The following is a 15,386-nucleotide window of genomic DNA, read 5'->3' as shown; positions in this document are numbered from 1 at the left end:
AGCACAGTCACCCCTCTCACTCACTCACTTTAAACCTCAGGCAGAAACAGGAAGCAGAGGGGGGCAGGCAAAGCCACAGGGGCCTCCCAGGGTGACACCCGACTGGCATCGGGGCGCCCCGGCCACCATTTCCCAAGCGCCCTTGGCAGCGGGAGAGCTGGCGCGGCCTCGCGTGGGGCGGGCGTCCCGACTCACTTCCTGGCCAGGTAGCCCCTGCAGCAGGCCTGGAAGCCGATGATGACGTCCGTGATCTTCAGGTCCCGCTCCTCCTCCAGGTGGGCCAGCACGCCCGCCCGGAAGAAGACCTTGCTCTGGCCGATGCGGTACAGGTTGCTGTCGAGCTCCAGGGCTTTGATCTGGATGGAGGAGAGCCGGCCACTTACCGCGTGCCACCCCCGCCGCCATGGCGCCCCAGAGCAAGGCCACGGCCAGGGGCGGGCCCGGAGCCACGGGCCATCTCTCTGCTCAGCGGGGCAGCCTTCCCCGGATGCAGAGAAAGCCGGGCTGGGGGAGGCAGGGGTGGGAGGGGACACTGGGAAGGGGGCAAGCCGGGGGTGGGGGGCAGCCCAGGGCAGGGTAACGAGTCAGACGTGCAGGGAAACACAGAACCTGGCACTGGAGGGGCCTTGCCCGTGGGTGTCTCTTTGTGTGTGCATTTCTAACAAAGGTGGAAGTGGAACTGGGGGCTCAGATGACATCACCTTAAGGAACTAGAGAAACAGGTTTTATTAACACAGGCAAAGAGCAGCTTCTGCAGCCTCAGGAGCCAGCAAAGCTAAGCAGGGGAGACTGAGCAGCTCCAGGCCAGGAGCACAGGCGGCCTGGGAGCAGCTCTGGGAAAGCGCCAGTCTCCTCGCCCTTCATCACGACCAGCACGGGAGATTGGGCCCAGCCGAGCTGGTCACACATCCCAGTGTAACCAGCTGCTAGAGACTCTGCAAGCAACTCAGCGTGCTGAGAAAAACCAGCTCAGTCTGAGCCCGGACGCTGCAGACCAGGACACCCCTGTCCAGCGAGGTTCGGCCCCGGGAGGAAGCCAGCTAGAGGGTGCGTGCCAGCTGGGTGACGGCAGTTCTGCCATTTACTGGCCGGTGGCCTTGGCAATAACAAAGCCATCGTCCAAGACTGTGGCTCTCACCCTGGGGACTGTGCCCCCACACCTATCACTTCCAGAGACGTTTCTGGGTGTCCCCAGTAGGGAGGGCGCTACTTACCTCTGGTGGGAGAAGCCAGAGATGCGGCTAAACAGCCTACAGAGCAAGCACTGAGCCGCCCCCGCTGTGGGCAGTGGGGGCTGAGAGGCCCCGCCCCAGAGCACTGCCTGCCCCGCTATGACCCCAGTACAGAGGTGGTCACCCCCGTTTTCCTGAGGAGGCAACCAAGCCTCAGAGAGGTGAAGTAACCGGGCCGAAGTCACACAGGGCAGAGCTCTAATTCCAACGCCAGAGCCCGTGCCTTTAGCACACATCTTACTTCTGCACCCAGAAAATACTCCTTATGATAATACACAGCATGACAGCTCAGTGAAACTCTGGTGCACATAACACCACGCAGCTCAGGATTCCGGGATGATGTGAGTTCAGAGCAATTAACTCTAAACAAGAGGAAAACCTAGAAATAGCTCAGATGCCGTTAAAGAGCAATCACCTCCCCCCGCCCCAAGCTAAGGCACAAAGAAGTGACCCAAGAGCTTTCACTAGACACTGCTGGAAGAGCTTTCCAGATACCACCATCCCCCCAGGGCCGTCTTGGTCCCAAGGGAGGGTGGCCCAAGCTTCAGAAACAGCACCGGACACGGGGGTCTGCACAAGTCCAGGGAAAGGCTTCCTCTGCAGAAAAGCAGGTCTGTTTCTGTGAGATGCGGAAAGCCTTACTCAGCCACCGGCCACATCCCCACCTGGAGGCCCGGTCCCCCCAGGCTCACCCCTCCAGGTGGCACTGACAGCAAGGGGAACTAGACCCCCACAAGCCACATGGGCTGAGGGTGAGGAACGGGCGGTCCCCAGAGGAGCAGCGAGAGGCAGACCGAGGCCTGGCAGGTCTGGCCTTACTGGTTTTCCATGAGGTTATTCTTCCTGCTCCAGGGTGAACGTGGTGGGGTTGACATTTCGGAGGCAAAGGGCATGAGGGCTTAAAGGCTCCGTGGGTCTGATCCCCGCCCTCCTGGGTGCCCCCCCCCCCCCAGGCTGACTTTGCCATCGAGGCCTTGGCCAAGGCCACCTACGAGCGCATGTTCCGCTGGCTGGTCCTGCGCATCAACAAGGCTCTGGACAAGACCAAGAGGCAGGGCGCCTCGTTCATCGGCATCCTGGACATCGCCGGCTTCGAGATCTTCGATGTGAGCGCCTCCCTCGGGCCCCTCGCGCCCCCTCGGCCTCTGGGCCGCTTCTCCCTGGGCTGGGGTCCTCTTCTGCGGCCCCCCCAGCCCCCCCAGGCTGGCCCCTCCTTCCCGTGTGGACACAGGAGACCTCGGTTGGGCGTATTTTCAGCTGAAACAAGACGCCCGTTCCCAGCCAGAAACGCTGGCGAGACGGGCACCTTCTGGACGGCGCTCCAGGAGGCCTCAGGGCAGCGGCTCTCTGTTGATTTACTCTCTTTTTAGTCTCAAATATTTATCGGGTGTTGGGACAAGACATTGTCCCTGCCCCTAAAGACTTCGAGGTCAGGTGGGAAAACTGATGATCACGGGAGGGGAGAGGTTCTCAACTTGGGGTCCATGGTCAACTTCAGAGGAACCATGAACTTGGGTGGGGGAAACGAACCTCTTTCTTTGCTGGGAACCTGCCTGAAATGCAGTTTTGTCGGCTGTGGCCTGAGCAGGGTATGCGAACCACGGCTGCAGTAGCAGTGATCTGCCTCCAGAAGAAACCAGACATTTTCACATCCCAGGAGTTGTTGCCGAGGTGTTGTCATGCCCATTTATGTTAATCTCTACTTAAAAGTTCTCGAGTTATTAAACCCATGGCTTGTGCTTGTTAATGAAGAAGCACCATGGGAGTTCCCTGGTGGCTCAGTGGGTTAAGGACCTGTTGTCACAGCTGTGGCATGGGTTCCATCCCTGCGTGGGGAATTTTCACATGCCTCAGGCATGGCCAAAAAAAAAACACCTTGTGTTCCTATGTTACAGGATTTTTTTCTTTTTGGCTTTTTGTCTTTATACAGCCATACCCACAGCATATGGAGGTTCCCAGGCTAGGGGTCTAATAGGTGCTGTAGCCACCGGCCTACAGCCACCGCAATGCCAGATCTGAGCCTCATCTGTGACCTATACCACAGCTTACAGCAACACTGGATCCTTAACCCACTGAGCAAGGCCAGGGATCGAACCCAAAACCTCATGGTTCCTAGTCAGATTCGTTTCCACTGAGCCACAATGGGAACTCCACAGGATTTTTGATAATTACTCTCGACCTCTCTCTTTTGGAATCTATTTCATCTTTTTTTTTTCTTTCTTTCTTTTTTTTGTCTTTTTGCCTTTTCTAGGGCCTTTTCCCACAGCATATGGAGGTTCCCAAGCTAGGGGTCTAATCGGAGCTGTAGCCGCCGGCCTACGCCAGAGTCACAGCAAGGAGGGATCCGAGCCATGCAACCTACACCACAGCTCATGTCGGATCCTTAACCCACTGAGCAAGGCCAGGGATTAAATCCACAACCTCATGGTTCCTAGTTGGATTTGTTAACCACTGTGCCACAACAGGAGCTCCCTATTTCATCATTTTTAAACATCATTCTAATATAAAGGGCTTTCACAAACTGCTGGAGAGGGGAGAGGTCCCTGAGCTCAGCGGTGCAGCCCCTGCACAGCCAGTCCCCATAATGCCTGTGTCTGCTCTCTGGTCCTGAAACTCAGTGCAGGGAAGGGCCCTGGGCTCTGGGGCACTTTCCCTTCCTCAGGAGGCTGGTCCTAAGTGTCACCCCTCTCCCCATGGTGGTGCAGACCTGGGGTATGTGGGGAGGGGTTCGAGAGGGTCTGCAGGACCTGGCACCTGCTGAGGGCAGCCTCTGGGTTGCGGGTCAGGGGTCTACACGGCCCCTCAGGCCCACCAGGTGATCCCCAGCGCACTAACTGGAGATCCCTGGGATGGATCATTGGGTGAAGGTGTGTCGGCCATAGCCTAGAGCCCCAGAGGTTTCCTTTTAAACCGGAACGCAATTAAAACTGAGTCCTTCCACTGATGCTCCTTATTTATTTCCCCTGTGGGGGAAGCACCACCCACCTTCTGGGAGTTGGCGGAAGTGGGCGGTTCCCTTGTTGAGCCTCTTGCTGGGACGCTGTGCTTCCTCCAGGCAGGCCCCCCTGGCATCCTGGCCCTGCTGGACGAGGAGTGCTGGTTCCCCAAAGCCACGGACAAGAGCTTCGTGGAGAAGGTGATGCAGGAGCAGGGCACCCACCCCAAGTTCCAGAAGCCCAAGCAGCTAAAGGACAAAGCTGATTTCTGCATCATCCACTATCCCCGCAAGGTGAGGAGCAAACAAGGGAAGTGCCGGCCCGGCCCGACCTTCGTGGGAGATTCTGAGCCCTGCGCCCTGAGGTGGGGGAGGGGCACAGTATTCCTTTTGCGTGATTAATCTGCTAAGTTGCCTGGAGTCGACATTCAGCGGTCCCAGGAGCCCCTCCTTGCCAAGCACCTTCAGGTGTGACATTGTTCGAAGCTGCAGGATCCTGTGTATGGTGCTCCGGCTGGTATTATGTTGTGTATTATCATTAGGTGTATTTTCTGGGTGCAGAAGTAAGATGTGTGCTAAAGGCACGGGCTCTGGAATTAGAGCTCTGCCGTTTGTGACTTCGGCCCGGTTACTTCACCTCTCTGAGGCTTGGTTGCCTCATCTGGACCACCGGGGTGACCACCGCCGTACCGGGGTCACGGGTATTAAAGAGCTTGCGGGGCCCAGCGCGGGGCAGGCAGTGCTCTGGGGCGGGGCCTCTCAGCCCCCACTGCCCACAACGGGGGCGGCTCAGTTCTAATGATCAGGACGGCCCCTTGCTTTGCAGGCTGTTTAGCAGCATCTCTGGCTTCTCCCAGCAGAGGTCAGCAGCTCTCTCCCTAATCGCCACAACCAGAAATGCATCCAGACATCCCAGCACATCTATGGGGTCGGGCTGTGGCATAGTCCCCCTGGTGAGGGCCACACTGCTAGATCTTAGCTCTGGAAAAGCTTCTGGGGTAGAGATCAGAACTGTGGAGTGGGAGGTCTGCCGTCCGCCTTTATTTTTTTATTTTATTTTTTGCCATTTCTTGGGCCGCTCCCACAGCATATGGAAGTTCCCAGGCTAGGGGTCTAATCGGAGCTGTAGCCGCCGGCCTACGCCAGAGCCACAGCAAGGAGGGATCCGAGCCATGTCTGCAACCTACACCGCAGCTCACGCCGGATCCTTAACCCACTGAGCAAAGCCAGGGATCGAACCCACAACCTCATGATTCCTAGTTGGATTTGGTAACCACTGAGCCACGACAGGAAGTCCTGCCGTCCACCTTTAGATGGTGACTGGGGCCCTCGCCCCACAGGCCCTTGGCCAAGATGCAGCAGCTGAGGGTCCTGAAGATCCTGCAGAGGAACCACGCCGCCTACCTCCAGCTGCGCCACTGGCGGAGGTGGCGGCTCTCCACCAAAGTGGATTTTGAAGGGCCTCCTGTTGGCCTCCTGGGGAGCTCAGTCCCAAGACCAGGCACCTGAACCTGAGATGGCCTCACCCTGTGGGGTCTGGAGGGGTGTGAGCCTGGACCTAGGTTCCCAGTTAGCAGCCAAGGCCACCGTTGGGCGGGGCTGAGGCAGCTCCAAGTGCAGCTCCCTAAATGTCAAGGCCTCGCCCACCCACCCTGACCCCACGTGGCGCAGGTGCCGTTCACCTGGGCGATTGGCAGGCAGGTTCTGCAGGGCTGGCCGAGTCCTCGCTAGCCTTTACAAAAATCTTTTATTATTAAACTTGGTCAGGCTGCTTTGTTCATAATAAATAATTTGTGGTAATTGTGAAAAGTTAAACTGACCAAAAAAATCTTTCTTTTCTTTCTCTTCTGATAAGAAGTCGTAAAATGCCAGGGCTTTATCGCTGCCTTTCCTGGAACCACGTCTAGAAGAGAGTGACTTGTCCTACACTGGTCTGCACTGGTGACTGAATTTCCCTCTATCCCTAACTGTTTTGTATATGTTTATGCTGCATTTAGACTTAGCTATGATAAAGGCTTTTTTTTTTTTTAAAGGAAACAAACTCTCAAGAAATCTTGATGATCTATAAAAGCTACATATGCCTAAAAACCTCTGAATTCAGGTCCCATTTGCTGTCCCAAAGGAGTGACCAGAACTCCCACCCCCACCCTTTCTTATATAATGAAAGTGCCTTAGCATAGTTTTTTTAAAAATTACTCAATGAATTTATTACATTTATAGTTGTACAATATCATCACAATCCACTTTTGTAGGATTTCCATCCCCCACCCCCAGTGCATCCCCCATTTGGAAACTGTAAGTTTTTCAAAGTCTGTGAGTCAGTACCTGTTCTGCAAAGAAGTTCATTGCATCCTTTTTTCAGATTCCACATGTAAATGATAGCATTTGAAGTTGGGGTCTCATTGTCTGACTAACTTCACTTAGCATGATAATTTCTAGATCCATCCATGTTGCTAAAAATGCTGGTATTTCGTGCCTCTTAATGGCTGAGTCATGCTCCATTGTGTATATGTACCACATCTTCTTTGGCCACTCCACTGTCGATGGACATTTAGGTTGTTTCCATGTCTTGGCTACTGAAAATAGTGCTGCCATGAACATCGGAGGAGTCCATGTGTCTTTGCGAGTCATGGTTTTCTCTGGATAGATGCCCAGGAGTGGGCTTGCTGGATCAAATGGGAGTTCTATTTTTCGTTTTCTGAGGCATCTCCATCCTGTTTTCCACAGTGGTTGCACCAATTTCCAATCCCACCAACAGCACTTACTGTTTGTAGACGTTTTGATGGTGGCCATTCTGGCTGGTGTGCAGTGGTACCTCACAGTGGTTTTGATTTGCCTTTCTCTAAAAGTGAGTGACGTTGAACATCTTTTCATGTGTTTTTCGGCCATCCGTATGACTTCTTTGGAGACCTGTCTGTTTAGATCTTCTGCCCATTTTTTTGATGGAGTTGTTCGGTTTTTTTTTTTTTTTTTTTTTGGTATGGAGCTGCAGCAGCTGTTTGTAAATTTTGGAGATGAATCCCTTGTCAGTCGCTTCATTTGCAAAGATTTCCTCCCATTTGTGGGTTGTCTCTTCGTTTTGCTTAGGGTTTCCTTTGCTGTGCAGAAACGTTTGAGTTTGCTTAGGTCCCATTTGTTTATTTCTGTTTTTACTGTCATGACTCGAAGAGGTGGATCTGAGAAGATGTTGCTGTGGTTTATGTCGGAGAGTGTTTGGCCTATGTTTTCCTCGAAGAGTTTTATAGCGTCTGTCTTATATCTGTGTCTTTAATCCATTTGGAGTTTCTTTTTGTGTATGGTGTCGGGGAGTGTTCTCATTTCGTTTTTTCCGTGTGGCTGTCCAGTTTTCCCAGCACCACTCTTGAAGGGGCTGTCTTTTCTCCATTGTATGTTCTTGCCTCCTTCGTCATAGATTAGTTGGCTGTAGGTGTGTGGGTTTAATTCTGGGCTCTCTATCCTGTTCCACTGATCGGTATTTCTGTCTTTGTGCCGGTACCACACGGCTTTGATGATTGTTGCTTTGTAGTATGGTCCGGAGTCTGGGAGCCTGATTCCTCCAGCTCCGTTTTTCTTTTTCCGGATGTCTTTGGCTATTCTGGGTCTTTTGTGCTTCCAAACACACTTTAAAATATCTTGGTTGAGATCTGTGAGAAACGTCCTTGGTGCTTTGGTAGGGGTTGCATTGAATCTGTAGATTGCCTTGGGTAGTATCGTCATTTTGATAATATGGAGTCTTCCAATCCAAGAGCATGGTATGCCTTTCCATCTGTTTGTGTCCTCTTTGATTTCCTTATCGGTGTCTTACAGTTTTCAGAGCACAGGTCTTTTGTCTCTTTAGGTAGGTTTCCTCCTGGGTGTTTTCTTCTTTTGGATGCGATGGTAAACGGGATTGCTTCCCTAATTTCTCTTTCCGATCTTTCATTGTTAGTGTATAGAAATGCCGTCGATTTCTGTGTATTGATCTTGTATCCTGCGACTTTGCCGAATTCATGGATGAGCTCTGACAGTGTTCGGGTAGAGTCTTTAGGATTCGCTAGGTATAGTATCATGTCATCTGCAAACAGTGATAGTTTTCCTTCTTCCTTTCCAATTTGGATTCCTTTTAGCTCTTTTACTTCTCTGGTTGCTGTGGCTAGGACTTCCAAAACTAGGCTGAAGAGTAGTGGCGAGAGCGGGCATCCTTGTCTTGTTCCTGATCTCAGTGGGAATTCTTTCAGCTTTTCGCCATGGAGAATGATGTTCGCTGTGGGTTTGTCATAGGTGGCCTTTATTACGCGTTGAGGTAGGTTCCCTCTATGCCCACGTTCCGAAGGGTTTCTATCAGAAATGGGTGTTGGATTTTGTCAAAGGCTTTCTCCGCGTCTATCGAGAGGATCAGAGGGCTTTTGTTCTTCAGTTTTTTAATGTGGTGTATCCCACTGATGGATTTGTGGCTATAGAAGAACCCTTGCGTCCCTGGGACAAGTCCCACTTGATCATGATGTGCAGTCCTTTGAATGTATTGTTGGATGTGGTTTGCTAGTGTTTTGTTGAGGATTTTTGCATCGATGTTGATTGGTGAAATGGGCCTGTAGTTTTCTTTCTTGGTGGTATCTCTGTCTGGTTTTGGCATCAGGGTGATGGTGGCCTCATAGAATGAGTTTGGGAGTGTCCCTTCCCCTGCGGTTGTTGGGAATAGTTTGAGAAGGAGAGGCGTTAGCTCTCCTCCAAATGTTTGATAGAATTCGCCTGTGAAGTCATCTGATCCTTGACTTTTGTTTGGTGGAATTTTTTAAATTACAGTTTCAATTCCAGTTCTTATGATTGGTCCATTCATCTTTTCTATTTCATCTTGGTTTAGTCTTGGCAGATTGTACTTTTCTAAGAATTTGTCCATTTCTTCTAGGTTTTCTGTTGTATTGGTGTATAGCTGCATATAGTAGTCTCCCGTGATCCTTTGTATTTCGGTGATGTCCGTTGTTACTTGTCCTTTATCATTTCTAATTTTATTGATTTGAGTATGCTCTCTTTTTTTCTTGATAAATCTGGCTAAGGATTCATCAATTTTGTTAATCTTTTCAAAGAACCAGCTTTTTGTTTCATTGATCTTTTCTATGGTTTTCTTCGTTTCCATTTCATTGATTTATGCTCTGAAATTTATGATTTCTTTCCTTCTACTAGCTTTAGGTTTTGTCTGTTCTTCTCTCTTGAGCTGCTTTAGACGTAAAGTTAGGTTGTTTGTTTGAGCTTTTTCTTGTTTCCTGAGGTAGTCGTGTATTGCTATAAATTTCCCTTAGAATGGGAGTTCCCGTCGTGGCACAGTGGTTAACAAATCCGACTAGGAACCATGAGGTTGAGGGTTCGGTCCCTGCCCTTGCTCAGTGGGTTAACGATCCGGCGTTGCCGTGAGCTGTGGTGTAGGTTGCAGATGCGGCTCGGATCCCGAGTTGCTATGGCTCTGGTGTAGGCCGGTGGCTACAGCTCCGATTAGACCCCTAGCCTGGGAACCTCCATATGCCGCGGGAGCGGCCCAAGAAATAGCAACAACAACAACAACAACAACAACCACAACAAAAAAAAGACAAAAAAAATATTTCCCTTAGAATGGCTTTTGCTGCATCCCATAGGATTTGGAGTGTCGTATCTTTGTTGTCATTTGCTTCTAGGTATGTTTACATTTCCTCTTTGATTTCTTCAGTGATCCATTGGTTGTTTCGTACCATGTTGTGTTTTTTGCAGGTTTTTTTTTTCTTGTTGTTGATTTCCAGTCATATAGTGTTGTGGTCGGAAAAGATACTTGATATGATTTCAATGTTCTTAAGGTTCCGAGGTTGGATTTGTAGCCCAGGGTGTGATCAATCTTAGAGAATGTTCCAGGTGCACTTGAGAAGAGTGTGTATTCTGTTGCTTTTGGATGGAATGGCCTATAAATCTCTATTAAGTCCCTCTGGCCTAATGCTTCATTCAGGGCCTGTGTCTCCTTATTGATTTTCTGTCTGGATGATCTGTCTGTTGCTGTAAGTGGGGTGTTAAAGTCCCGCACTATGATTGTGTTATTGTTGATTTGTCCTTTTAAGGTTGTTAGCAGTTGCCTTATATATTGTGGTGAATCTGTGTTGGGTGCGTAGATATTTAAAATTGTTCTATCTTCTTCTTGGATTGATCCTCTGATCATTATGTAGTGACGTCCTTTGTCCCTTCAAATATTCTTCATTTTCAAGTCTATTTTGTCTGATATGAGTGTTCCTACTCCAGCTTTCTTTTGACTCCCGTTTGCATGGAATATTTTCTTGCATCCTCTCACTTTCAATGTGTATGTGTCCCTAGAAGTGAAGTGGGTCTCTTGAAGACAGCATGTGTGTGGGTCTTGTTTTTGTATCCATTCAGCCGGCCTGTGTCTTTTGGCTGGGGCGTTTAGTCCATTCACATTTCAGGTAAGTATTGATATGTATGTTCTTATTGCCATTTTATTAACTGCTTTGGATTTGTTTTTGTTGCTCTTTTTTGCTTGCCTTTGTCTCTTGTTCTCTGCTCTTGTGGTTGGATGACTATCTTTAGTGTTGTATTTGAGTTGATTTTCCTTATTTGTTTGTGTATCAATTGTAGGTTTTTGGTTTGCGGCTGCCCTGAAGTTTTGATAGAAAAGTCGATATATATATATAGAGATGAGATTGTTTTACGGTGTTGGCCTCTGAATTGCAAGTTCATCTCCAGTGTCCTGCATTTGTACCCACCTCTTCTCATGAGTTCTGATTTGGGTAGCATAACTGTGCATGGAAGATTTCCTATCTTTACTGTGTATATGCCTTTACTGGTGAGCCTTGTCATTTGTGGTATTTTTGCTTCCTGTTGCTGTCCTTTTTTTTTTTTTTTTTTTCTGCCTAGAGACGTTCCTTTAGTATTTGTTGTAAGGCTGGTTTAGTGTTGCTGAGTTCTCTTTGCTTTTGCTTATCTGGGAAGCTTTTGAGTTCTCCTTCAAATCTGAATGAGAGCCTTGCTGGGTAAAGTAATCTTGGTTGGCGGTTTTATCCTTTCATCCCGTTCAGTCTATCATGCCACTCCCTTCCGGCCTGCAGAGTTTCTGCTGAAAAATCTGCCGATAACCTTCTCGGGGTTCCCTTGTATGTTATTGGTTTCTTTTCCCTAGGCTTTCAGTGTTTTCTCTTTAATCTTGGTCAGTTTGACTAATATATGTCTCGGTGTAGTCCTCCTTGGGTTTATTTTGTATGGTACTTGTTGTGCTTCCTGGATTGGAGTGAGTGGTTCCTTTCCCAAGTTAGGGAAGTTTTCAGCTATTATCTCTTTAAATAGTTTTTCTGTCCCTTTCTCACTCCTCCTTCTGGCACCCGTATAACACGGATGTTGGTGCATTTAACATTGTCCCAGAGTTCTCTGACACTCTCTTCATTTGTTTTCAATCTTTTTTCCTTTTCTGTTCCACATCCTTGATTTCCACTATCTGTCCTCCACCTCACTTATTTGTTCCTCTGTCTCCTGTATTCTGCTGTTGGCTACTTGTAATTAATTTTTTATTTCAGGTATTGTATTTTGTATCTCATCTTGCTTAAGTTTTATATCTTATATCTCTTTGCTCAATGTTTGCTGTAAATTATCCATCTTTGCCTCCAGTTTATTTCCAGTATCTTGCATCATCTTCACCATCAACAGTGTAAAGTCTTTTTCCTGGAGGCTGAGAATCTCCTGATCACTTAGCTGATTTTCTGGGGTTTCTTCTTTCTCCCTTATCTGAGTTATAGTTCTCTGTCTTTTCATTTTTACAGGTTTTTGGTGTGGTAATCTTTTTACAGACAATAGAGTTGTAGCCTCTCTTACTTCTGGCATCTGCGCCCCTTGTGGCTGAAGTTGGTACCAGGGGGCTTGCTGTAGGCTTCCTGATGGGGGGGACTGATGCCTGCCCACTGGTAGGTGGGACTGATTTCCACTGAAAGCCTGGGGCTTCTCAGCACTGATGGATGGGGCCAGATTTTCCCAAAATGGCCACCTCCAGAGAAAGGCACCCTGATGAATATTCCCAAGAGCTTTGCCTCCAATGTCCTTCCCCCACGACAAGCCACATTCACCCCTGTTTCCCAGGAGGTCCTCCAAGAACTGCAGTCAGGTTTGACAGATTCCTATGGAGCCTTTGCTTTGCCCTGGGACCCAGTGCACGTGAACGTCTGTGTGTGCCTTTTAAAAATGGGGTCTCCATTTCCCCCAACTCCTGAATACAAGCCCCATTGGCCTTCAATGCCAGATGCTCAGGGGACTCTTTCTCCCGGTGTCACATGTGGGAGTGAGATTTGGGGCTCAGAACCCTCACTCCTGTAAGTGAGTCTCTGTGAACCAGTTAGTTTCCAGTCTGTGAGACTTCCCACCTGGGAGATGTGGGGTTTTTTATATCACATAATCACCCCTCGTACCTCTTGATGTGACCTTCTCTTTGTCTTCTGGAGTTAGGATATCTTTTTGAAAGTTTCCAGTTCATTTGGTTGAAGATTTCTCAGCATTTGGTAGTAAATTTTGTTGTTTTTATGAGAGAAGTTGAGCTCCAGTCCTTCTATTCTGCCATCTTAATCCCCTCTCTGAAAGTGCCTTAGCATAGTTGCAGCTGTCACCACTACCATGAGCTGGTTTACAGATGCTTTCCATTGAGCGTCGCAATAAAGAGGACCTTGTGCTATGATCCACGTGTCTGGGGATGTCTGTCTGCCAGAGCGGGTGGCCTAAAAGGGACAGTACGTGGGTGACTTGGAAGGGAGTGTGCTTTGCTTCTGCCTACTTTGTGCATCATCTGGAAGCTTCCAGGGGTGCAGCTCGGCTGGGGCACAGGCTGCAGTAGGGGCTGGAAGCCATGCAGAAAGTTAGGCTGGCCAGATTCAAGGATGCTGAGAGTTTTGGTTTGTTTCAGTTCCTGAGCACCTATATGTGCTGGACCCTGAGCTGGCCCTGGAGATAGAGACACCAGACTCAGGTGCTAACTTCCATGAGCTTCCTTATTCATCAGATGACACAAAGCCTGCACTACAGAGGGTCAGCCCAGGTACCATATAAGCAGGAGTGATATTTGGTGCCCAGTCCTGTGGGTGTGGGAGCAGGGGCTCTTCACAGGACTCTCACAGACTGCCTGCCTGCCTCCCTCCCTCTTTTAAAAAAGGCTGAGCATAAACCAAGCCCCCTTGCCAGGAGCTGGGAATACAAGGCCAGCAAAGCTAGATGTCCTTGCAGTTGCAGGCAGGAGGGAAGGGGGGAAAGGCTTTCTTCAGAAAAGGGGTTTGCCTCCCACTTGGTTCACGGTTGGGACTGGAGCAGCTGATCTGGGACCCCGGAATCATTGTTAGACCAGCCTGGTTGCTAAGGAAAGCTGCAGTCTCCTCGACAGGACACCCACCAGGCCTCCAACAGCCAACTTGTCCAGCCTCCAAGCAGTGAAATTTCAGCCCCCAGGAAGGAAGCAGCAGGGGGTGACATGGAAGGTGGGTGGGAGCCAGCCCTGGAAGCTGGGGTGCAGCTTCTGGTCAGCAGGGCCACTCTCCCTTAGAGCCTCTAGAGGGAGCCCTTCCTCACCTCTCCCAGCTTGTGGTGGCCTCAGTTTCCTTTGCTCATGGTGGGATCACTCCAACCTCTGCCTCAGTTGTCAAGTCTTTTTGTGACCATCTCCCCCTGCTCCCTGATGTGTCTGTGTATTTCTTACAAGGACACTACTGGTAGCATTTAGGGACCATCCAGATAAGCTCACAGTGAACTCATCTTAAGATATTTAACTTGGGAGTTCCCACTGTGGCTCAGCAGAAACAAATCCGACTAGTATCCATGAGAATGCAAGTTCGATCCCCAGCCTCGCTCAGCGGGTTAAGGATCCAGTGCTGCTGTGAGCCGTGGCATAGGTCCTAGATGAGGCTCGGATCCTGCGTGGCTGTGGTATAGGCTGGCAGCTATAGCTCTGATTTGACCCCTAGCCTGGGAATGTCCATATGCTGTGGGTACAGCCCTAAAAAACAAAAACAAAACAAAAAAATTGATAAACAATGGATAAACAATGAGATCCTACTGTATGGCATAGGGAATTATATCCAATCACTTGTGATAGAACATGATAGAAGATAATACGAAAAAAGGATGTGTATATATATATATATGTGTGTGTGTGTGTGTGTGTATAACAGGGTCACTTTGCTGTACAAAAGAAAGTGACAGAACATTGGAAATTAACTATAATAAAAAAATTAAAGAAGGAAGGAGATAATGCAGATCCCGTGAGTCCAGTAAGTAGTGATTCTTGTTTATTGAACACCTGCTGTTTGCCAAGGAGGGTCCCTACCTTGTCTCACCCTTTCGGTAACACTGCACTCTTTCTCACTACCTTGTCTCACTCACCCTTTTGGTAACTATGCATTCTTTCTCCACGCAGGGAAACTGAGTCACAGCAAAAACCTTGGGGAGGTAAGCATTCTTGTGAATCAGATGGTTTAAGGATACAGCAGCAGCTCATATCGTTGCCACGATCCCTGGCTCAGGAATTTCCACATGCCATGGGCGTGCCCCCCCAAAAAAAAGCAAAAAACCAAAAAAAAAAAACTGGAGGCAGTTAATTCAAGGAGGGCAGCATGATGTCAAAGTCCCTTCCCTCCCCATTCATGGGAGATGGGGGAGGAATGCAGCCTCCATGATGGAAGATTTCAGGCAGTCTCCTGCCTGGAGATGAGAGCTGTTCCAGGAGGGATTTGACTCTTGGTGCCAGTTGCAGCTGCAGTGGGGCCCTGTGGGCCCAGCCAGACCCATCTCACCTGTGGCCACTAGGGACTCAGGCTGCTGGGCTTGTGTCATGGACCAAGTGGGATTTAGGCAACAAGTTCTAGGGGTGCTTGAACTTTAGTGACTCATCTCAAGCTAACAGGGAGGATTTAGGCAAGAAAATTTACATTTTTTGAATATTGGAGGGTTTAAGGATTTCTCTTCCTCTTGGAAATGGCCAAGTCCACCAAACAGGCCAAAGCAAGAGTCAGAGAGACCAGCCCAGCTTCTGCATTTTGGGGGCAAGTCTGAACGTACGTTTTTTTCTCTTGTGAAACAGCAGTCATAAGTGTTTTCATCACAGGGCTGCTGTGGAAGCACATATGATTATGTGTGTGAAAATGTTTTATGAATGGTTCAGGTGCTGTTGTTTTTCCACAAAGGTTGGGCTTTTTAAGGATATTTAACTTTTTTTAGATTGTGATAAAATATACACAACATAAAAGTTC

General features: G+C 49.2%; 1 protein-coding gene across 13 annotated transcripts in view; it reads left to right on the top strand.

The window, feature by feature from the left end:
* LOC125130715 (apolipoprotein L3-like) overlaps positions 1-15,386 on the top strand; it is a 32,869-nt gene that overhangs the window by 238 nt on the left and 17,245 nt on the right. For 3 of the 13 annotated variants that reach the window (XM_047786394.1, XM_047786392.1, XM_047786391.1), the window contains exons 1-3: positions 562-1,047; positions 2,186-2,338; positions 4,288-4,461. In XM_047786394.1, coding sequence (XP_047642350.1) covers positions 2,231-2,338; positions 4,288-4,461 — 282 coding nt within the window. In that variant the 5' untranslated portion in view covers positions 562-1,047; positions 2,186-2,230. Of the gene's footprint in view, positions 1-561; positions 1,048-2,185; positions 2,339-4,287; positions 4,462-6,022; positions 6,047-14,569; positions 14,587-15,386 lie in introns of those variants that run through there. The other 10 variants (XM_047786385.1, XM_047786393.1, XM_047786389.1 and 7 more) reach the window with 8 other exon arrangements.

The sequence above is a fragment of the Phacochoerus africanus genome, chromosome 7 (genome assembly GCF_016906955.1).
Source record: "Phacochoerus africanus isolate WHEZ1 chromosome 7, ROS_Pafr_v1, whole genome shotgun sequence".
Lineage (NCBI taxonomy): Eukaryota > Metazoa > Chordata > Mammalia > Artiodactyla > Suidae > Phacochoerus > Phacochoerus africanus.
The sequence above is the reverse complement of the archived record's forward strand: the minus strand, read 5'-3'. Positions and strand labels throughout refer to the sequence as shown.